Source organism: Heterocephalus glaber, unplaced genomic scaffold (genome assembly GCF_053883595.1).
Source record: "Heterocephalus glaber isolate CG9 unplaced genomic scaffold, H.glaber_assembly_v1.0 deba00001673, whole genome shotgun sequence".
In the NCBI taxonomy this organism is placed as follows: Eukaryota; Metazoa; Chordata; class Mammalia; order Rodentia; family Bathyergidae; genus Heterocephalus; species Heterocephalus glaber.
In genome coordinates this window covers 20,497,948-20,520,523 of record NW_028258410.1, presented here as the reverse complement: position 1 = coordinate 20,520,523, position 22,576 = coordinate 20,497,948, and the positions used below count along the sequence as shown (strand labels likewise).

Sequence of the window (22,576 nt, the reverse complement as noted above, 5' to 3'; positions counted from 1 at the left end):
ATTCTTTAATTGCACCTATGTATGTTAGAACCCCCCCCCCCCCGCCCCACCTGTTTTGAGACAAGGTCTTGCTAAGTTGCCCAGTCTGTACTTTCACTTACGGTCGTCCTACCTTAGCCTCACAGAGTTCAGGGATTATAGGTATGTACCATATGTACCACCATGCCCAGCAGCATGGGTATTTTAATACATCATTGTTATTACTAGTATTTTTGCAGTTCTGATGTTTGAACCCCAGGGTCTTGTGCATGCTGCACAAGTGCTCTACCATTGAGCTGCATCCCCACTTACTTTTAAAATACTTTCTTTTGAGACAAGTATTCCTAAATTGCTTGGGCAGACTTTGAAGTTGAGGTGCTCCTCCCTCTTTGGCCTCCTGAGTAGCTGGAATTACAGGCATGTACTACCACTTCTGACTGAAGACCTTTTAAAAAAAATTCTGTTTTCATGGCTGTTGCCTACTAGCTACCATTCACCACACTATTTCAGTCATTGGGAAAGTGTTTTGAATTTTAGGCAGCTATCTGTAAGTTGAAGATATCTTAAATAGTTCTGGTTTTTGTTTTTGTTTTTTTTTTGGTACTGGGGATCAAACTCAGGTCCTTGTGCTTGTGCAGCAGGCAGTGAAACCCCTGAGCTAAATCCCCCTTCTGGTTTTTGTTTTGTTTGAATCTTTTTAATTGATTGCCATGTGGGATATTTGTAGCCATTTTTCAAATGAGAACAAAATTAGTGTTGCGGAACACGCATCTTTGTTCTTGGTATTGTGTACCTTGGAGAGATCACTGTTATTTCTTATACTAGTTGCTGGCTGTGTGTTATGTTTCAGCCTCATAGTGGACGTGAATATGTTAGATATGATTAGGCTGTTATTAAAGGTGGTAAGCTTTTTTTTTTTTTTGGTATCGGGGATCGAAATCCGGACCTTGTGCTTTTGAGGCAGGCGGCAGAACCACTGAGCTAAATCCCTGGCCCAAAAGTTTACCTTTTAATTGCCAGACCTCATAGTGGATGCCTGTAATCCCAGCACCTGGAAGGCTGAGGCAAGAGGATTGCTGCAAGTTCCAGGTTCTGGGCCTACAGAGTGAGTTCAAGGCCAGCTCGAACTACATTTAGCAAGACACTTTTTCAAAACAAAAATAAGTTGACTTTTTAGTGAAGTGATGAAATTGAGTTTCAGCTCTCAAGTATGATTCAAACAAATCTCCAGTCTTTTTTTGTACCATGATAAATCAGCTAAAGGTTCAAACCCTTGAGTTTTGTTTTACAGGCAGCTTGAAGCTGCTATGTTTTTGGAATGGTAATACCTAAGTAACAAATGACATATCAGAAAGAAGGAAAACCATCTTACAAAATAGGCAATACCTCCACCCCTCCACAAACCCTTTTGTTTTACGAAAATGAAGAGCTGGTCAGAAGCACAGGTGATAGGTGAGAAGTAGAGAACTGGAGTTGTGAAAGGAATGAGAATGGAGGCAGTAGTAAAAAAGAGGAGTTTTGTAATAGAGTCATACAAGTTTTTATAGTGATTTAGGGCTTACGGTAGAGAAAATAGAAACAGAAAATGAGCAGTAATATATGGAATGTTATAATAAATGTGTGATGAGTGCATTAGAATAAAGAAAGGAAAATTTCCCTGATTAGGAGAGTTGGGGTGCTATCTCCACAGCTGATAGTTTGAAGAACAGGAATATTCTAGATTGAAGAGGAATATAAGAGAGATTTAAAAAGAAATGAAAAATTTAAGGCTAAAACTAAATAGGTAATGTTTCAATGATTATCCTTTGTTAAAAACTATTACCATAGGGCCCGAGATTTAGCTCATTGGTTCCGCCGCCTGCCTCGCAAGTGGGAGGTCCCCGATGCCAAAAAAAACAACCCCCCCCAACTGTTAGCATAACCTTGGGTGGCTACTGATTGTGGTGGTGGTAAAGTATACTGACAGGATGTTGATAGTGAAGTTGAATTCAAGTTGATGAAGCTCAGATTGAGGTTTGTATTGATATAGATTCAGTGTATTAAATTGTGGGAGTGAGCATAACCTTTAAAATAAGTATTACACTGCTAGTTAGTATGCTATCTAGAGAAGGTGATTCGATTTAGATGGAATTGGGTTGCTAAATCCTTCTGCAGTGTCTGAACTTTAGCTCTGTTGCTCATGTGAAGGTTGAGAAGTCTCTTGGCAACAAGCTTCTAGTTGCAGCTAACACCTGCATTGGCTAATTGGTATGCTTGGGTCTGGTGTGAGAGCCTCTGGGAGTTGGTGTTTGGATTCAACTTCCATCAGGTTTAAAGCAGAGCAAAAATGTGAAGAACTTTGGAGTCAGCCTGTCAAGAAAAGGTAGAGGATAATGAAGGACAATGCCACTTTATGAACAGATAATTTACATTCCATTGCTTTATATTTCAATTTATGTGTTAAAATCAAGAGGTTTTAACTTATTGCTAGCCTCTTTCCGAGCTTGCTGGCATTATGAAGATGAAGGAGAAGAGAATATCAGGACTGGAGATTGCTACATTTTTGTCTTTATATAAACCAAAATTGCAGTGGTTTATATGGCTTCCTCTTCTGCTGGCTTGAGAGTTCTAGCAGTTCATGGTGTCATTTGTCCTTTTTCCTAGATCTAAAATGTTTCTGGGCATGCAAGCATTTGAATTGAGATAGAATTAAATTGAAAAATCAATTCCATTATATAGTTTATATTTGATTTCACTAAACATGCATGTACAGGTTGGTTAGTAGGAAGAAAACAAAAGGATATTGGCAGCTTGTTTTTATCTAAAACTTTTCTTCTTTTCCCTCCTATTATCTTTTCATGACTTTCCCTTTCTTCTGCGGGGTTGAAAGTAACTGGAAAGATAGGAGACCTCTTTGGAAGAGTCATCTAGTTGAGGGAGCATTCATAGTGGCTCCATGTTTATGGGCTTGGTTTCACTCTGCCCCCTTTTGCCCCTTGAGCACACAGGTTATTTCTCTTCAGTTCTTCTCCCAGGATTCCAGTCCTCTTAGACCTATACTTAGTAATGTGGACCACAAATTGTTAAAAACAAAAAACCCTTTAATTTATTTTGAAAAAATAATTATAAACTTAAGCTCTTAAATTAATTGGTGGTGACTGTATTACATTTTTTGAGTAAGAGTGTCTTTATTTGGAATTTGAATTTTGGGTAGAGCCTTTTTTTGGGAGACAAGATCTCGGTATATATTTCAGGCTGTCCTTGAACTCACTATGTAGTTTAGGCTGGCCTTGCCTGTGATCCCCCTCCTTCAGCCTCTCCTTTGCTGGAATTAATTAGCCCCTTCATACATATGAGTGTCTCATAAATTCTTCCTAGGAACTTTATTTTTCTTTTTAAATTTTTTTCTATCTGGCTTTGAGCAGTCTCAGCTTTTGCATAGTGCTTAAAGTAGTTTTCAGTAAGTGAATTCCAATCCACAACTGTTGATTGAAAAATTTAAGCTACCGTGATTCTCAAGAGGCACCCAGAAACCTCTCCCTAATTAGCACACTTAATCATACCTTATATAAGTCAGGCAAACAAACCTGACAAACCAAGTTGCTGCTAGCACAGTCAAAGTTCTTGGCTCCAGGATTTAATCTTAGCAAACTCAAGAATAAAAATACTTGACAGGCTATTTTGGGGATATGAGTTTGTTTCTCATCTCAGAGTTGTCTCTTCTTCCTTTTCTTCCTCTTCCTCATCCCCCTTTGTCCCCCTCATCCCTCCTCTCCCTCCCCACCCCTCTTGCTCTCCTCCTTCCCCTCCATCTCCTTCCTACTTTCCCTCCCCCTCCTCGTCATGTGTGTGTCACATTTTCTTCTTGCTATGTGAGCCACTGACTATTCATCTTAATTGAAAATAAGGGTTGTGAGTAGTATTAGTGCCCCACAGAGTTCAGTATAGCCAATGACTTGGGAAGTACTGGGATGGTTAAGGTAGGGGGTTAGTACTTGCTGAGCTCGAGCAACTCCTTGCTTGTGACTTTTTTTTTTGGTACCAGGGATGGAACTTGGGACCCTGCGCTTGTGAGGCAGGCAGTGGAACCACTGAGCTAAATCCCTGGCCCTTGCTTATGACTTATAATACTGGATGCCCCTAAACTGTGGATGTCACAACTTTTCATTGTGCTTATTGATGACCTGAGAAATTTAACCAGTTAGTGTATTGTGATTCATTATTATAAACAGCTTATTTTGGTGGTGGTAGAGAATAATGCCCAAGAAATATTTGATGTAAATATATATCAAATGTTATAAAGTCTAAGAAAATATTATAGTCCCAGCTCTGCCATTGTGTGTGTATTTGTGTGTGTGTGTGTGTGTGTGTGTGTGAGAGAGAGAGAGAGAGAGAGGGAGAGATGGATTGTGGGAAACTGTTTCCCTATCTATAAAATGGGAATGATAATAGTATATGCCTTAGCAGGTCATTTTGAGTAATCATCCAGTATATATGAGATGCCCAACACTATCCTGCCACAAAAGCTATCTCCTTCTTCTTCCCTTACTAATTTAAGAAAAGTAAAACAGTCTCTTTGCCAATTTAGATTTACTAGGTAACCCATCTCTTCCTAAAAGCATGGCTTTTCTTAGGTCCTCGAAATAACTTCTTGCTTAGACTGAACACTGGTTTTGTTTGATATCTTCTCCTTGTAGACAGAGTATTTCCTGTGCTCTTTTTTTTTTTTTTTTTGTTACTGGGGATCGAACTCTGGTCCTTGTGCTTGTGCAGCAGGAGGCAAAACCACTGAGCTAAATTCCCGACCCAATTTCCTGTGTTCTTGTTCATCTGGCCAATTTGCCGTACATAATCAAGATTTTCAACCCTCTGATCTTTCCTTTGAGTTGAGACAGGGTCTCACTATTTAGTTTGGACTGGCCTTGAACTTAATATTTAGCCCAGGCTCAAAACTGCTCCTGCCTCAGCCTCCTGAGTGCTGGGATTATAGGCATATGCCATTACAGCAGACCTAAAAAAATAACCTAGGGTTATCTTAACCATAGAAAACCAAAAGAAAAGATGGTTAATGCTGCTAAGGCATATACCAAAATTTTAATGGCTTTGAGCCAATAAGTATAAATCTTTGTTGCTTTTTAGTTTCTATTAGTATTATTCCATGAATGTTCATTTTCTGGCAGTTTATTCATGAATGTCTAAACTGCAATATGTTTTGTAGCTTGTTATGTATAGAAGGTCCAGTGAAACATTCTTCCCAGTTTCTTTAAATTTTATCATGGATTAAGCTGGGTATGGTGGTGAACGTTTATAATCCCAGCAGTCAGGAAGCTGAGTCAGGAAGATTGATATGCTTTCCAGGCCAGCCTGGACTACATGGTGAGACCCTGTCTCAAAAAAAAAAAAAAAAAAATTCATAGATATACTAATGTATCTGAATAATATAGAAATAGCATTATATTTAGGTACCATTGAAAGGTAGCCTAAATTTCTATTCTATATTTGAGATAATTGTGTAGAATATTTTGCTTAAATATAATCTTAACTTAAAGCACATTGTCGCATTAATGCCCTGAAGTATAAGGCATAGAACTCTAGTAGGAACATTTCAGACAAGGAAAATAATTATAAAAATGCCTTAAGGATCTAGTGTGTAGAGTTCACATTGAAAGGTTGAATTTGTTTTGAGCCTTTGATTCTGATTCAGTGAAAGTTCTTCACTTTAGTACTTTCCTGTACTGTATAGTAAAGGGCTTGAAACGCCTCCTGTGCTCTACTGGGAAGTTCATTAAAGATGAATTTGCGGTTTAACATGAATTGGAGGGACCCTCTTCACTGGAAACTTCAAAATAATATTTTGTGTGACATTATTAGGTTTACAACGTGACCTTAAGAGCACAGGTTGTGGGGGGCAAATATATATTGTGGTCCTAACTTCTTTTCCATTCAACTGTGTAGGTGATAATCGTGAATTATAGGGAATCAGAATTTAGAAAGGACTGAATATTAACAGGCTATTTTATAATCAGACATACTCAGAGATTCTTGTGCTATATTCTCTTTTGAAGATGGATTTTTTCGAATTCCGTATATCCTCAAAATCTAGTTGGGTTGTAATTTAAAATGTAAAAAATGTAAGCTATACAGTTACAAATCTGTGTACTTCATGGGACTGATATATACTGCATTTTCCCCCTTGCCACCTCATTTTTGACTGACTGAAAATGGTCTAGATTTAGTATATCTATAAAACAGGCATTTATCTTATACTTTTCAGAGTTGTCTGCCAAACTAGATAATATGTCCTCTCGTGATAATGTAGACAAACCTGGTAAAGCAAATGTTACTTATAATTTTTGATGTTTATAATAACTAAGATTAATACCATATAGAGATTGTAAGTATTTGTCAGTCATTTGTCCTCAGGAATTATATTAGTTATTGTATATATTGAAATTATTGAACAGAAATTTTTTCTCATGTTGAACATTTTCATTATTAGTTTAATGAAACTTAGGCGATGTGTTCTCATTACTTTGAGTTTTGTTGTCCAGTAGTTTGTCATTCTGTATTGGACAGAGTTGTTCTGTACAGTAGACTAATAAATGTACCAATCTTTGTCATGTCTAAGTAAAACCTTTCTAAAAGAAATCTGCCAAAATTATTCCTAAAAAAAAAAAAGATATAGAATACATATAATATATCTTAAATAATTATACCTTTCATGCTTGGGTGTACTCTTACCATGATTATGTTAGGATTTTGCATTAGTGAGTTTTTGGATAATTGTGTTACTAGTGATTGTCAGTTTCTGTGAAAGAGTAAGTTTGTAGCACAGAGACTTCCACAGGCTTCTGTTGATCTGAGAAAGAACCACATGTGACTGTCTGTGCACACACACATTCAGATTGGTCTGTATGCACATAAACACTGATTTAACACAGCTGCCTTGTATGCATTTCTAGTTAAGCTTATAATTGTGTTTATTGATGTCTTCCTAAAAGATTTTCTTGGTGTAGGCTCTCTAGTGGTATAATTTATGCTGGCAAAATTCATTGCAGTAATATTCTATATCAACTGAGTACAAAGATCAAAGTGAAGGAAATTTAAAAATATTTAATAGGTTGAACATTCCTTTTATTATTCAATATTTATTTAAGGCATATATTGGTCACCTTCACATGTGAGGCACCTTGTACTATTAATCTTATATTTCACAGCAAGGTAGGGTGTAATATGGAAAATCTAGATTAAACTCTTTCAATTTAAGTAAATGATATTAGTCACTGAATGATTTTTAAACTGTTTGTTTGCTTGTTTTATTTATTTATTTATTTATTTATTTATTTATTTATTGGTACCGGGGATCGAACTTCAGACCTTGTGCTTTTGAGGCAGATGGCGGAACCACTGAGCTAAATCCCTAGTCCCTTTAAACTGTTTTAGAGATTCAGTTTATGCTTCATACCAGAGTAAGAAAATAATATCTAAAATGTGGAATAAATTCTATCTTTATTTTATTTTTTGGTCTAGTACTCAGGATTTAACTCAGGACCTTGTACTTGCAAGACAGGTGCAGCGTCACTGAGAGCTAAATCCCCAGCCCTAAATTGTATCTTTAAAATAAAGAGATATTATTATTCAGTGGTTAGTTTGCCACTCAAAACCTTTCCCCGCCCTCGGCTGGGGATTTAGCTCAGTGGTGCCACTGCCTACCTCAAAAGCACAAGGTCCTGAGTTTGAATCCCCCACAACCCCATACCAAAAAAAAATTTTTTTCCCCACCTTGTACTGAGGATTGAACCCAGTAGGGTCTTGTGCATACTAGGCAAGCATTCTACAACTGAACTATGTCCCTGGCCCTTTTAAAATATTTTGAAACAGAGTGGCACTGAGTTGCCCAGGCAACTCTTGTCTTTGAATTTGAGATTCTCCTGCCTCAGCCTCTTGAGTAGCTGGGATTATAGGCATGTGCCATCTTGTTCAACCTAAAAATGACCTTTGCATGAACCAAATGAAAAACCGATAAGTAGCAAGAATTAATTTACTTTTGTATTTAAGGGATTACTGTTCTTTTTAAATATAAAAATTGAAAAATAAAAGCTGAACATACCTTTAAATATTTATTTAGAATCAAGTTTAATTAATTAATACTGGAGATCGAACTTGGGACCTTGTGTTTGCAAGACAGGCGGCAGCACCACTGAGCTACATCCCTGGCCCTGGAAACAAATTAAATTTAAAGCACATTTGATAGATATTTCTTTTTCTTTCTTTTTTTGGGGGGGGCGGGTACTGGGGATCGAACTCGGAACCTTCTGGGTGGAGGCAGACGCCAGAACCACTGAGTTAAATCCCCGGCCCTAAAGCACATTTGAAAGAAAAAAAATAGTACAAAAGATTTAAAAATTTCTTCCCTTCATCAAGATCCACCCAATGCCATTATTTTACCCTAATCCCTTCATCGCCCTTTCTCCAGCTCCCTTCTAATCCTTCTTTTCCACTGCCTGGTTTACTCTCACAATACTGTACTCCAGCCTTCTGAGTGTCATTTGCATACTAATGGCTCCTTAGCCCAAATGCTAAGAATATTGATAGTCTTTTTTTTTCTCCCAGTACAGGAATTGAACTCAGGACCTTGCACTTGCCAGGCCAGCATGGCATATAGTCTTTTAAATAACCACAGTTCATACATCAATTTCAGTGAATTTACATTCATATAAAATAACTTTTATTGAGCTGAGCGTGGTGGCACGTGTCTGTGTAATCCCAACTCTCGGAAAGCTGAGACAGGAAGATCGCTCTGAGTTCCAGCTAGCCTGGACTACATAGTTAAAGGCTAGCCTGAACTATGTAGCAAAACTGTATCTCAACAAATACTTTTATCTTTTATGTGTTGTCCATATTGTAATTTCATCAGTAGATTGGATAATGTCCTTATAGCATTTTCTTCCCCTCTAGTATGAGATGAATTCTAGGAGCAAATACAGTATCTATATATTTATTTTTTGAAACAGGGTCTTGCTATGTAGTCTAGGCTGGTCTTGAAGTTGTGGCAATTTTGCCGCAGCCTCCCAAGTGTTGGAATTACAGGTATGTACCACCAGGCCCAACCATGCAAATATAGTATTTGTCTTTTTAGCTTTTTAAATCAAGACAGTTTTTACAGACATTATCATTTATGACAGTAACATTTTATTTTGACCTTGATATTTTTGAAAATACAGCACCCCTGAGATTGTGTGTATACTTTTTTTTTTTTGGTACCAGGGATCGAACTCGGGACCTTGCGCTTGTGAGGCAGGCGGCGGAACCACTGCACCAAATCCCTGGTGCCATGTGTATACTTTCACATAATATTGAGCCAGGGTAAAAACCCCAGCGAATCTTTAAAACATGTTTGTCAGCCTTTACATTTTACTACCAAAAGTATAAAATGAACTTTGTTTACATTTAATGTATACCTGTTTTATCTGTAAAGATGGTGCAGTAATCCAGAATTCTGATTAGTCCTGATTTTGATTGTTTTAAGTTTGATCAGCATCTTGGATGAAGTTTTTCATTTGTACTGTCCTCCTTGTGGTAGTGGTGTGCCATCTGGTGGAAATGTGTGTCCACTTTTTACAGAGTAGCTAGAATGCCTTGTGCATTTCAACATTAGAAATACAGTTTAGAATGTTTGAGCTTTGTTGGTTGACATGGCATTCTTTTTTTGGGTACCAGGGATCAAACTGAGGGCCTTGTACTTGCGAGGCGGGCGCCAGAACCACTGAGCTAAATCCGCGGGCCTGACATGGCATTCTTTAGAACAATGATTGTCCTGTTCTAAACAAGAATTTAGCACACATAAAATATGTAAGAAAATGAAGGCTTAGTAGATGTCTTATGATCTATTGAATATTAAAATCTGCTGCTTTTCCTCAATAAGAAATACCCTATATTTATTTTCTTCATTATTGAGACTTTAACCACAGCATATTATTTTACCATCAGCTAATGTTAAAGTAATTGTTGATCTGTGGCTCATTGCCAACCCCTTCACCTTAAGTTCTATTGTTTCACATCCACCTTATAGGGTGCCATTTATGCAATCTAGGTTTATTTTGGTATAACAGAAGAAAGCACATTAGATGATAAATGATAATGAAATGATCTAATGGAAAAGGGCTATTTATAAAAATAGCCCAAATAATTTATGTTTATCATTTGAAGACTTCTTACCTAGTCATGGGAAAATCTTTATGTGGTCTACCTGGATATATATAAATAAAATCCAGAAAATTATCAGTGTTGGAATCTTGTCAGTTTCTTGTTGTTAAGTATGAAGATCTTTCTTGATTCCTTGTGAGAGTCAATATACGTATTTTTAGTAGAACCCGAGAAACATTTCTGTCTTGAGGTTGAATACTCTAATAAGATAGAACTTGAACTCTGAGGTTGTTTTCAGTATGCTTATTTATGCTACAGAATATTGAAAAAGTATTTCTGAATCATAGGATTGAGTCTATCATACAGCACTTCTACAGAGATGCAGATGCTTTATAATACTTTCATTTTTTTTTTCTTAGTTGCTGATGTATATTCAAGATGAGTGGATTAGGAGAAAACCCTTTGGATCCACTGGCCACTGATACACGAAAACGCAAATTACCATGTGATACTCCAGGGCAGGGGTAGGTGATTTACCTTGGGGATGCTTCACCATAGCTCCTTCCTTCCATCCTTTTTTTGGGGTGGGGGGATTACACTTCAATTTCCTATTATTCATGCAATCTTGTCAGACACCCCCCCCCCCCAGCAGTATTGGGGATGGCACTCAGGGCCTTGAACATGCTAGGCATATGCTAGGCCAGTGAGCTTCAGTCCAGCTTTTTTTTTTTTTTTTTTTTTTAAAGACAGAGTCTCGCTAAGTTGCTCAGGCTGGCTTAGAATTTGTTGTCTTAGGTTAGGGCCGGGGATTTAGCTCAGAGGCACCGCTTTTGCCTCACAAGTGCAAGGTTCCAAGTTTGATCCCGCTACCAAGAAAAAAAAAAAAGAAAAGAAAAAGAATTTGTCTTCCTGCCTCTGTCTCCCCAGTAGCTGGGCTTATAGAAGTATCCCACCATGCCTAGCTGGATTTAAAAGCTTTTTTTTTTTCCTTAAATAATGTGATTTTGCTTTGTACTAAGTACAGTAGTACCTTAGTTCACAAACTTAATTCATTCTACCGTTCTGGAAAAGATGGCCATGGTTGTATTGATTACCAGATGCAAAGTTCACAAACAAAAACAATATTTTGCCAAATGCTTCTGTTTATGAACCAGATTGTTGGCAAACAAAAGTGTTTGTGAATAGGGGCCAGGGGTCTAGCTCAGTGATTCTAGAGCCTGCCTCGCAAGTGCAAGGTCCTGAGTTTGATCCCCGGTACCCCCCCCCCCCCCCCCGCAAAGTGTTCGTGAACAGAAGTACCACTGTACAGTGTTGCTTATGAGATGCATGTCCTTATGGATGTAAAAGAAGCTTTTTTTAAATTGGTGATTCAGTTAAGGGGATATATATATTTGTTTACTTTTGTTTTTGTCTTTGTTTTTTGAGACAGGGTTTTGCTATGTAGTTCAGGCTAGTCTTGATCTCACTATGTAGCCCAGGCTGGCCTTGAACTCACAGGGATTCTCTGGCTCAGCCTCCTGAGTACTGAGATTATAGGCGTGTGCCACCACCTGCGGCTATTATATTAATAGTCTGGTACTTCAAGATTTTTTTTTTGAATGGAAGGTGTAGGAGTTAGGAATAACTGATCAATGTTGTTACAAATAATCGCTGATAATCTGTAAGAATATAAATTCATGTTTGGGCATTTGTGTGGTTTCATCATTTTTTTTTTTCCCTAAATGAAATTAGAAGTTTAAAAATCAGAAATAAAATGCTGTGATCTGTGCAGTGATAGTCTGTAGTTTTTAAAGTATTTCCAAGGTCAACACCATTGTGTTTTACTGTGATAGTTCAAAAACAAAAAACATTCCATATTTTATTAAACTTTCTCATTAATAAGTACCTGTTTTTGTTCTTTATTTACCTCTACAAGGTAAAGATAATTTCTTGTTTTCCAGGTGAAGGAACTGACGCTAACTCTTCCCAGGGCCACTTGGCTAGTAAAAAGATGGGAATTTAAATTTGCATGTTATACTACTTCTTCATTCTAATGTTTTGGTAGTTTCTTTTTTTCTTTTTGCTTTTTGAAACAGGGTCTCACTAGGTAGTTTGGGCAGGCTGTGAATTCACTATATAGCTCAGGCTGGCCTTGAACTGGTGGCAGTCCTCCTGCTTCAGCCTCCCTAGAGCTGGGATTACAGGTATGTTGTATCACACCCAGCTTGGTAGTTTCTATTGGTTAAAGTGGTTCACACATGAAAGTAATGGTAGTGTTAGAGGTTGGTTTTGCTCACAGCTCTATTTTGAGACAGGCTGTCCTTGAATTCACTAGGTAGCCCAAGTTGGCCGGGAACTATCTCCCAAGTGTTGGGATTACAGGCCTGGGCCACCACATCCAGTCTGCTCACAGATCTTTTGTGATAGGTATATATCATGGCTTTTCTCCCCTCTTAGTCTTACCTGCAGTGGTGAAAAGTGGAGAAGAGAACAGGAGAGTAAATATATCGAAGAATTGGCTGAACTGATATCTGCAAATCTTAGTGATATTGACAATTTCAACGTCAAACCAGATAAATGTGCGATTTTAAAGGAAACAGTAAGACAAATACGTCAAATAAAAGAGCAAGGTAATACAAAGTAGAAACATAGTCTTTTGTTTACCCACCCCCCCTTCCTCCTTTCCTTTTTTCCACCTTTCCTCCTTCCCCTTTCTTGTGCTGGGGCTCAAACCCTGGGCCTCACACATGCTAAGCAAGTGCTCTACCACTGAGCTACACATCCTTGGCCCCTACATTTGCCTTTTGGGCTACCTTGTTTAGGAACTATAGGTGATTGAGGCTAAAGAGCACAGGATTGGATAAGTGAATTGGTCAGCTTTGCTTTTTGAGGAAACAGTTAACAAAGAATTGGAAGAAGGCCAGCGTTGGTCACCCTGTCAGATGTTAGCTTCCTTTCTGGAAGCTATGGGTTATATCAGGAAAAGAGAATTTAGGGTATTGTCTACCTCTTTGAATAACTATAAAGTTTAGTATTTTAAAATTGTGGTATCATTCTCTTCCCAGGGGAAGTGTGTGACTGTGTGTCAGTGTCTGCACTGTTTGAAGGTAGATTTAATTTACGACTGATATATGTGCTGTTCATAGTATTGCCTTCAATTTTTTCAGGAAAAGCTGTTTCCAGTGATGATGATGTTCAGAAAGCTGATGTATCTTCTACAGGACAGGGAGTTATTGATAAAGACTCTTTAGGACCACTTTTACTTCAGGTAAATAAAAAGATTTTACTGTCCAAATTGTATTGTACTTTGGTTATATTCTAAAGTGATAAAGTAGTCAAAATTTTTTGGTTAGGAAATGAAAGGAACAGCAACCACAAGACCTTTCTGGGAGACAGAACTCAGTATTCAGAATACAGTGTTAAAGTGTTCTTATGTTTACAATATATTTAACTCAGAAGGCCCTGCCCCCTAATAAAAATATAGTTGCAAACTGAAAACACACACACATACACACACACACACACACACACACACACACACACACACAACTAAAGCAGGAGAGGGAAGGTAACACATTTCACAAAAGTAACCCAGTGTTTCACAGAGGTTAATACTTGGGTATATTTTAGCTCTCACCTTTTTTGTGCATTTTTGCATTTTGTGTGTTTACATTTTTTGTGCATTTTGGACGAACATATGGGGACACTACAGGGTTTTTGTGTTTTGTTTTTGTTCTTTGGGCAACTCAAGGGATTGAACCCAGCCTCTCTTACATGCTATACAAGCTCTGCTCTGCTCTTTTAGTTTTTTGTGGTGCTAGTAGTCAAACCCAGAGTCTTATGCATGATAGGCAAGTGCTTTAGTAGTGAGCCACACCCCAGCCCTTTGTTCTGTATTCTTGAGGAATTTTTAAAACTTAAAAAATGGACACTGTTTTGTTGCCTTAAATAGATTGTGTTGACCTGTGGCACTTACACAATGTTTTACTTCAAGGGTAGTGGCTGAAGCCCTTCGTAAAGTTTACTTGTCAACTTGTTTTTGTTTTAGTTTGTTCCCATTGCTTTTTAGTTGATTAATTTTTAAATTTCTCCTTGTAGATTCTCATTTAAAAATAGTAGCAAATGGGAAGAGCTAAGGATGATTTTCTAAAAAATTTTTTTTCAGTACTAAGGATTGAACCCAGGGCCTCATGTGTGCTTGGCAAACACTGCCACTGAGCTACATCCCCAATCCTTTTTAGTTTCAATTAATTAATTTAATTTTGAGACAGGGCCTTACTCTGTGGTCCAGGCTAGCTTTAACTCATGATCCTCTTGCCTTAGCCTCCCAAGTGTATTTTTATTTTTATTTATTATTTTTTGTGGTGATATTGGAGATTAACTGAGGGGTGCTTACTGAGCTACATCCCCATAACTTTATTTTGAGACACGTTTTCATTCATTTCCCCAAGTAGTTTTCAACCTTGGGATCCTCCTGCCTCACCCTCCCTCAGTGCTGGCATTATAGGTGTGCACTGCCACACCTGGCTTACCTAATCCATTTTCTATATTTTAATTTTGTACAGTTTCACTAAGTCATTAAGTTGCCCAGGCTATGCTTGATCTTGTGATCTGCCTGCCTCGGCCTGCAAAGAGTGCTAGGATAGGAGTGAGCCCAACATGCTTGGCTTACAGTGACTGTTAAGTCAACACCCCCTTTCTCCCCAGGTGTATTATTACTAAGTCTGTTTTCTTACTCTGTTAAGCTACCATTACAGTATCACAGACTGGGTGGCTTAAGAGAAATTTTATTGCAGTTTTGGAAGCTTTAGTTAAAGATCAAGGTGTAGGCAGGATTGGTTTCTTTTGAGTCATCTCTCCTTGATTTGTCACTATCCTCATTTTCTCACTGTGGCATTTTTCTCTGTGCATGCATCCCTGCTGTCTTTTTTATGTCTCCTGATAAGGACACCAGTCATATTAGGTTAGAATCCTGCCCTTATGACCTCTTTTATCCTTAATTACCTCCTTAAGGCTGTATCTACAAATTTTGTCTCACTGAGGGTAAGAGCCTCAACATAGGAATTTTGTGGGGGATGCAGTTCAGTCTGTAACAGCCTGTAATAACATATCCCATTATAGGCATTGGATGGTTTTTTGTTTGTGGTGAATCGAGATGGAAACATTGTATTTGTGTCAGAAAATGTCACACAATACCTGCAATATAAACAGGAAGACCTGGTTAACACAAGTGTCTACAATATCTTGCATGAAGAAGACAGAAAGGATTTTCTTAAAAACTTACCAAAATCTACAGGTAGGCTCTTAGTGTGCATTTTCTAAATATTTAAATTTGTTTTCCTTTATTATTTCTTAGAAAATTGAATGTACTTTGTAGGAAACCAGGTGATCAAACTTGTGTAGAAAGATAAGTGGTTACTAGGAAACATTTCAAATATGGCCTCAGTAAATTTAAAATATGGCATATACATTATTTATGGGGCTAAAATACATAGTAATAATTTCTGTTGAAGTTGAAATTATTCATATGTTTTGTATATTGGTGTTCTGAAATGTTAGTGTAGATCATTCCATGAAAACATATGTAATGAAAAAATGCAGCATAATTTTTTTTGTTATTTTTGGTTGAGACAGGATCTTGCTATGTTGTCCAGACTGGTCTCGAACTCTAGGGCTCAAACGGCCCTTTGCCTCAGCCAACTGAATAGTTGGGACTATAGGCATGCGTTATTACACCTGGCTTATAAAGCTTGAATTTTGCTGATATCATAGACTTGAGATACCAGATTTGTAAAAAGTCATTTCAATTTATTTTCTAAAGTTAATGGAGTTTCCTGGACAAAGGAGACCCAGAGACAAAAGAGCCATACCTTTAATTGTCGTATGTTGATAAAAACAACACACGATGTTCTAGAAGATATGAGCACCAGTCCTGAAATGCGCCAGAGATATGAAACAATGCAGTGCTTTGCCTTGTCTCAGCCACGAGCTATGATGGAGGAGGGGGAAGGTAAGAGGAATCATGTTCATGACGTTTATGAAACACACAGCAGCCGCACTGTAGTTTTGTAACTCCATTATTCCAACTCTCACTTTTTTGTCTTTGCTCTCTTACTATTATTTTTTTTGGTACTAGGGATTGAACTCGGGTCCTTGCGCCTGTGCAGCAGGCGGCAAAACCACTGAGCTAAATCCCCGGCTGCTCTCTTATTGAATAGACATTAAAAAACAATTCTAGTCTTTATCTGATTAAATTTTTGTTATAGATTTGCAATCTTGTATGATCTGTGTGGCACGCCGCATTACTACAGGAGAAAGAGCATTTCCATCAAGTCCTGAGAGCTTTATTACTAGACATGATCTTTCAGGTAAAACTGTATGTCCAGGCATGTGTGTGTGCATGTACATCTTCACTTTGAAAATTGTTATAGGAGTTAACTATTTCTGCATTCTGTGTGATCATTTAAGTGTTTATACCCACTGGAATTAATTCCTTGTGTATTATACCCTTGTTTCTTAAAGAACACAGTGAATTTCACTACCAGTCACAGCATTTGAGTATATTTTGGCACTTAAAACCCCTTACATAAACAAATTAAGCAATAAATATAGTGGCACTGTTTTCTCCAAATATCATTTTGCATCAGAATTATCACTTTTCTCTAACTTCAAGCCCATTTATTCTTTTTGTTGGTACTGGGGATTGAACTCAGGACCTTGTGCTTATGAGGCAGGCGGCGGTACCACTGAGCTAAATCCCTGGCTCCAAGCCCATTTATTCTAAAGAAATGTATTAAAAAATGCAGATAATGAGAATTACTGGCAATAATTCTTTTTTTTTGGTACTGGGGATTGAACTCGGGTCCTTGCGTGCTGACAATAATTCTTGATATCAACATGAGCTTCAGCTTGGTTTGCCATTTAAAAATTTTTTTTGGTACAGGGGATCAAACTCGGGACCTTGCGCTTGCAAGGCAGGCAGTGGAACCACTGAGCTAAATCCCAGCCCCAGTTTGCCATTTTTGACCAGAGGAATAAAGAATTGATGACATCACAGTTGATAAAACACATTTAAGAAGTTAAACATGGTGCCACTGTTACCTGTATACACCTTCAGGCTCACTCTTGTGATCATCTAACCCTAAATGATGAAGCCAAGGCTTTGTCCTGTGTACTTCATCTCAGAGAGGAGACATATGGGCTTGGTGATAAGAGAAGCTAGCTTATTGTCCTAGATCATGGGTAATAAGAGAATGTGTACTAGGTCTGTTTGATTTAAAAGAAAGCCTGTAGGTTAGCTTTGTGTAACACTAATTTTACACCTCAAAGTTTTAGTAAGTGATTTCATAAATGGAGTAGTTTTAAATAAATATAAAGTGTATCTGTTGCTATTAGAGGGTATGTGTAATATGTACATGTGTTTGACATGTGGTTCAGGTCTAAGCTCAGGAGAAGGGCTTGAGGACTGTTCTGTATTCACAGTGCATAGATACTTAATTTGCTGTTTCCTAGAATGTTTTCTCCCTAGTCATTCCCTCCCCCCGCAACTAATAACATTTTTATTTTTGATCACCATTAAAACTCTGGTTTTAACAATTATTGAACTGGTGGCTTATTTCTCTCAGCTCAGTCCACATTAGTTCTTTTCTCATCCTCAGTAGCTTTTTCAGAACTACCTTGCACTGTGGATTCCCATGGGTTTTCTTAGTCCATACTTTGTTTTCTTCAGTATTTTTACTGTTCTAACGAGATGATGCATGAATTGGTGTTTTTCTGTCTTTCCCAGTCATCTTCTTTTTTTTGGTACCGGGGATCAAATTCGGGACCTTTTGCTTGTGAGGCAGGCGGCGGAACCACTGAGCTAAATCCCCGGCTCCCAGTCTTCTTAGAGTCAGCAAGCTGCTTGTTTCTAGTCTTTCAGATATCTTGAGTTGTAATGTCTGTCATCTTCAGGATTTAAGTAGCACTATTTGTGTTGAACATAACCAGTGTTGTGGATCTGAGCATTGTATTTTTTAGTAAAACCTGTGCAGAACAGATAAATAATTATTGCTAATTTTGACATCAACATGGGTTTCAGTTAGTCTGCCAATTTTTGGCCCATGGAACAAATTTTGTCCCAAGCAAGAGCGATGCCACGGCAGTTACAGTTTTTGTCTCTTGGTTCCTTAGTAATTACTTTTGGATTTTCTAACTGCAACTTATTCATTCTGCACATCAGCAAGGATCACTTCAAAAACTCAACTCCCCTGGAGAATTTCCATGCCCTCTCCAGGCATTTTCCCCACCTTTACCAACCTGGAAGCTCACTGGGTCTTTTTTTGGTACTGGGGATCAAACTCAGGATCTTGCGCTTTCGAGGCAGGCAGCGGAACCGCTGAGCTAAATCCCTGGCCCCTCACTGGGTCTTTTGTTCAAGAGTTTTTATCTCCCTACTTTAAGTCATAGATGGAGTTGATAGCTCTAGTCCTCTAGTCACGTGGTCCTTCCGATGATTAGCTCCTGAGACTATCTGGATGTACTACCCTAAATCACCTCATTGGAATAGATTTGATCGGAGAGATTTCTTATGAATCAGTAGCGCAGATTCTCTTATGAGAAAATTGTAAGGGTTTTATGAGTTTTATGCCAGGAAGTGGACAAGACAAATATGTATATTATTATACCCCATAGCAGAACATGTAGGCATAACAGCATCTTACAGGACTATGTCTTCAAGGAGAAACAACAATTTGGGCTAGAGAAGGCAGGATAAAGATTTAATATCTTTCATTTCTTTTCTGCTAAGCCGTGGGTAGGCAGGACTAAATACTTCTGGGTGGTATTTAAATCTTTATTTTCTGTTTGCAGGAAAGGTTGTTAATATAGATACAAATTCACTAAGATCCTCCATGAGGCCTGGCTTTGAAGATATAATCCGAAGGTGTATTCAGAGGTTTTTTAGTCTTAATGATGGGCAGTCATGGTCCCAGAAACGTCACTATCAAGAAGGTAAAGACATTTGGAGTTGATTCTTGATCTAGATAGTTGGGTATGTTATAACATACACATGACTGTGGGTGTGGGGGGAGGAAAATAATTCTTTAAAAAATTTTTTTTTGTTTTTTTGAGACAGGGTGTTACTATGTAGTTCATGCATGTCTTGAACTCACTACATCACCCAGGCTAGCCTTGAACTTGCAGCGACCCTCCTGCCTCAGCCTCCCAAGTGCTGTGATTATGGGCGTGTGGCACCATAACTGGTGCATTCTCTCACTGGTTGGAAAATAATTCTTGAGCCAACTTAGTTTATAATTTTGGTGCAAGTCCAGTCTTTCACTGGATTTAAAATATTTTGGGCTTGAAATGTAATTCCTTCCTCTTCTCTGCTAAATACAAGCATTTATTTTACTAATTGTAAATACTAGTAATAGTGTATTTCCCTTAACAGCTTATATTCATGGCCATGCAGAAACCCCAATGTATCGATTTTCGTTGGCTGATGGAACTATAGTGACTGCACAAACAAAAAGTAAACTCTTCCGAAATCCTGTAACAAATGATCGTCATGGTTTTGTCTCAACTCACTTTCTTCAGAGGTAATGATGGTTGCATTTAACACACACATGCACAGTACTGTTTTCACAAGGTGCTTTATTAATGTAAAAAGAAAAAATGTAATGAGAGAAACAGAAATTGTTGGATTGGGTGAAGCTAATTTAGATTCCTAGATTATTTTCTTTATCAATATATTTTTGTGTAAAATGAATATTTCACTAAATACTTCATGGGAAAGCTAAGAGATGGGAAGTCTGGTGGATGAAGAGCAATAAAATCTGATTACCGCTGTTACCTTTCATTTCTGTTTTGGGGGGTGTTTAGGTTTTTTGAAACAAGGTCTCACTGTGTAGTCCAGGCTGACCTTGAATGCATACGTAGCCCCAGCTGGCCTTGAACTTGTGGTGATCCTCCTGCTTCAGGCTCTCTAGTGCTGGGATTAAAGGCACGTGCTACTATGCCTGGCTTTTGATTTCTAATGATGTATTACATTGCTTTTAGGGATTGAATTTAAAATTTGAAGGTATACTATAAGAATAAAGGATAGTAACTACTGGTATTGCTAATGGTAACTAAACAACAGATGGATATTGATCCATTAATTATCTTGAGTAATTTGCAGGTATTTTCAGGTTAACCCCTAGATATGTGGCAATTCTACTAAAGCCTTGCTGAGATTCCAGTTAACATAGCTGTTGGTCCTTCACAGCACTGTGGTGGTATCACTCTAATTTAGATTTTCTGACTTACTAAAAAATACATTATTGGATTAGTGATCAGTACCTAAATTGAGTGTGTCAGTAGGTATTATCCATTCCTGTAATTTTTTAGTAAAAGTTTGATGTTTCTTTCTTTGCAGAGAACAGAATGGGTATAGACCAAACCCAGGTCCTGTAGGACAAGGCATTAGACCTCCTGCTGCTGGATGCAGCAGTTCGGTAGGCAGCTTGAGCATGTCACAAAATCAAGGCTTACAGATGCTGAGCAGCAGGGCCTACGGCTTGGGAGACCCCAGCACCACAGGGCAGCTGAGTGGAGCTAGGTATGGTGCTTCCAGTAACATTGCTTCACTGACAGCTGGGCCAGGCATGCAGTCACCATCTTCCTACCAAAACAACACCTATGGGCTCAACATGAGTAGCCCCACACATGGCAGTCCTGGTCTTGGTTCCAACCAGCAGAATATTATGATTTCACCTCGTAATCGTGGGAGTCCAAAGATGGCGTCACATCAGTTTTCTCCTGTTGCAGGTATTCATGTTAGCGTTTTTTCTTTAGTTTTCTTTCTCAGACCCGTGTAATTCTTATAATTAATTAATTTTGCAATAGAAACTGAAGTACTGTTTTGTCTAATAGCCTAATTTCCCACTTTTTGTCCAAATGCAGGAGTACATTCTCCCATGGGATCTTCTGGCAATACAGGGAGCCACAACTTTTCCAGCAGCTCTCTCAGTGCCCTGCAAGCCATTAGTGAGGGTGTGGGGACTTCTCTTTTATCTACTTTGTCTTCACCAGGACCCAAACTGGATAACTCTCCCAATATGAATTTAACCCAACCAAGTAAAGTGAGCAGTCAGGATTCTAAGAGTCCCTTAGGCTTGTACTGTGACCAGAATCCAGTGGAGAGTACAATGTGTCAGTCAAATAGCAGAGATCACCTCAATGACAAAGAAAGTAAGGAGAGCAGTGGTGAAGGGGCAGAGAATCAGAAGGGTCCTTTGGAAAGCAAAGGTCATAAAAAATTACTGCAGTTACTCACCTGCTCTTCTGATGACCGAGGCCATTCCTCCTTGACCAGCTCCCCCTTGGATTCAAGTTGTAAAGACTCTTCCATTAGTGTCACCAGCCCCTCTGGAGTCTCTTCCTCAACATCTGGAGGAGTGTCCTCCACATCCAATATGCATGGGTCACTGTTGCAAGAGAAGCACCGGATTTTGCATAAGTTGCTGCAGAATGGGAATTCACCAGCTGAAGTGGCCAAGATTACTGCAGAAGCCACTGGAAAAGACACCAGCAGTATAATTGTTTGTGGGGAAGGAACTGTCAAGCAGGAGCAGCTGAGTCCTAAGAAGAAGGAGAATAATGCACTTCTAAGATACTTGCTGGACAGGGATGATCCCAGTGATACACTCTGTAAAGAATTACAGCCCCAAGTTGAAGGAATGAATAATAAAACGAGTCAGTGCAGCAGCTCCACTATTCCCAGCTCAACTCAAGAGAAAGACCCTAAAATTAAGACGGAAACAAGTGAAGAGGTAATTGATTTTCTCTCTGTTCCAGCTTAGACGTTGTGTGTCATCTGTTTAGAAAGATAATGTGTTATACACAAATATTTGTTTGCTAATTTAAGGCTTATTTAGGGGAAGTTAGTCTTGCGTTTTCACTTCTTCTTTTTTGTTTTTTTTTTTGGTACCGGAGATCGAACTCGGGACCTTGTGCTTGCTAGGCAGGCAGCGGAACCACTGAGCTAAATCCCTGGCCCAAGTTTTCATTTCTTTGTAATACTTTTGCTTATTAGCAAAGTATTGTGATGCAATTTGGAAATATTGGCTGTGTATCTTTTTTAAAATTTTTTGGTACCAGCAGTCGAACTCTGGACCTTGTGCTTGTGAGGCAGGCAGCAGAACCACTGAGCTAAATCCCTGGCGCAGCTGTGTATCTTCTGAACTGTGGATATAACTTACATGGCAATTTGAAAATTTTTGGGGCTGTTTTGGAACAAGCAGATTGAGTCATTAAGGCTATTATAGAAGGAGGAAAAAAATTTGAATTGAACATAATTTTGATTTTTTTTTTTTTTTTCCTGGTGCCTGGGACCAAACTGAGGGCCTTGTGCTTGCAAGGCAGGCGGACTTCTGCTGAGTTAAATCCCTGGTCCAATTTTGATTCTTATCTAATAATCAGGTTTCATTTACATGCTCACATTCTATGTAAGCATTTCCCAAACTCCTCTTAA

General features: G+C 38.4%; 1 protein-coding gene across 18 annotated transcripts in view; it reads left to right on the top strand.

Annotated features, from left to right (window-relative positions):
• Ncoa3 (nuclear receptor coactivator 3) overlaps positions 1–22,576 on the top strand; it is a 126,614-nt gene that overhangs the window by 83,615 nt on the left and 20,423 nt on the right. For all 18 annotated transcript variants that reach the window (XM_087197762.1, XM_004858095.4, XM_004858094.4 and 15 more), the window contains 10 exons: positions 10,524–10,628; positions 12,541–12,713; positions 13,251–13,351; positions 15,205–15,379; positions 15,905–16,093; positions 16,350–16,451; positions 18,934–19,074; positions 19,514–19,661; positions 20,480–20,871; positions 21,007–21,875. In XM_087197762.1, the coding sequence (XP_087053888.1) occupies positions 10,543–10,628; positions 12,541–12,713; positions 13,251–13,351; positions 15,205–15,379; positions 15,905–16,093; positions 16,350–16,451; positions 18,934–19,074; positions 19,514–19,661; positions 20,480–20,871; positions 21,007–21,875 (2,376 nt within the window). In that variant the 5' untranslated portion in view covers positions 10,524–10,542. The remainder of the gene's footprint in view (positions 1–10,523; positions 10,629–12,540; positions 12,714–13,250; positions 13,352–15,204; positions 15,380–15,904; positions 16,094–16,349; positions 16,452–18,933; positions 19,075–19,513; positions 19,662–20,479; positions 20,872–21,006; positions 21,876–22,576) is intronic.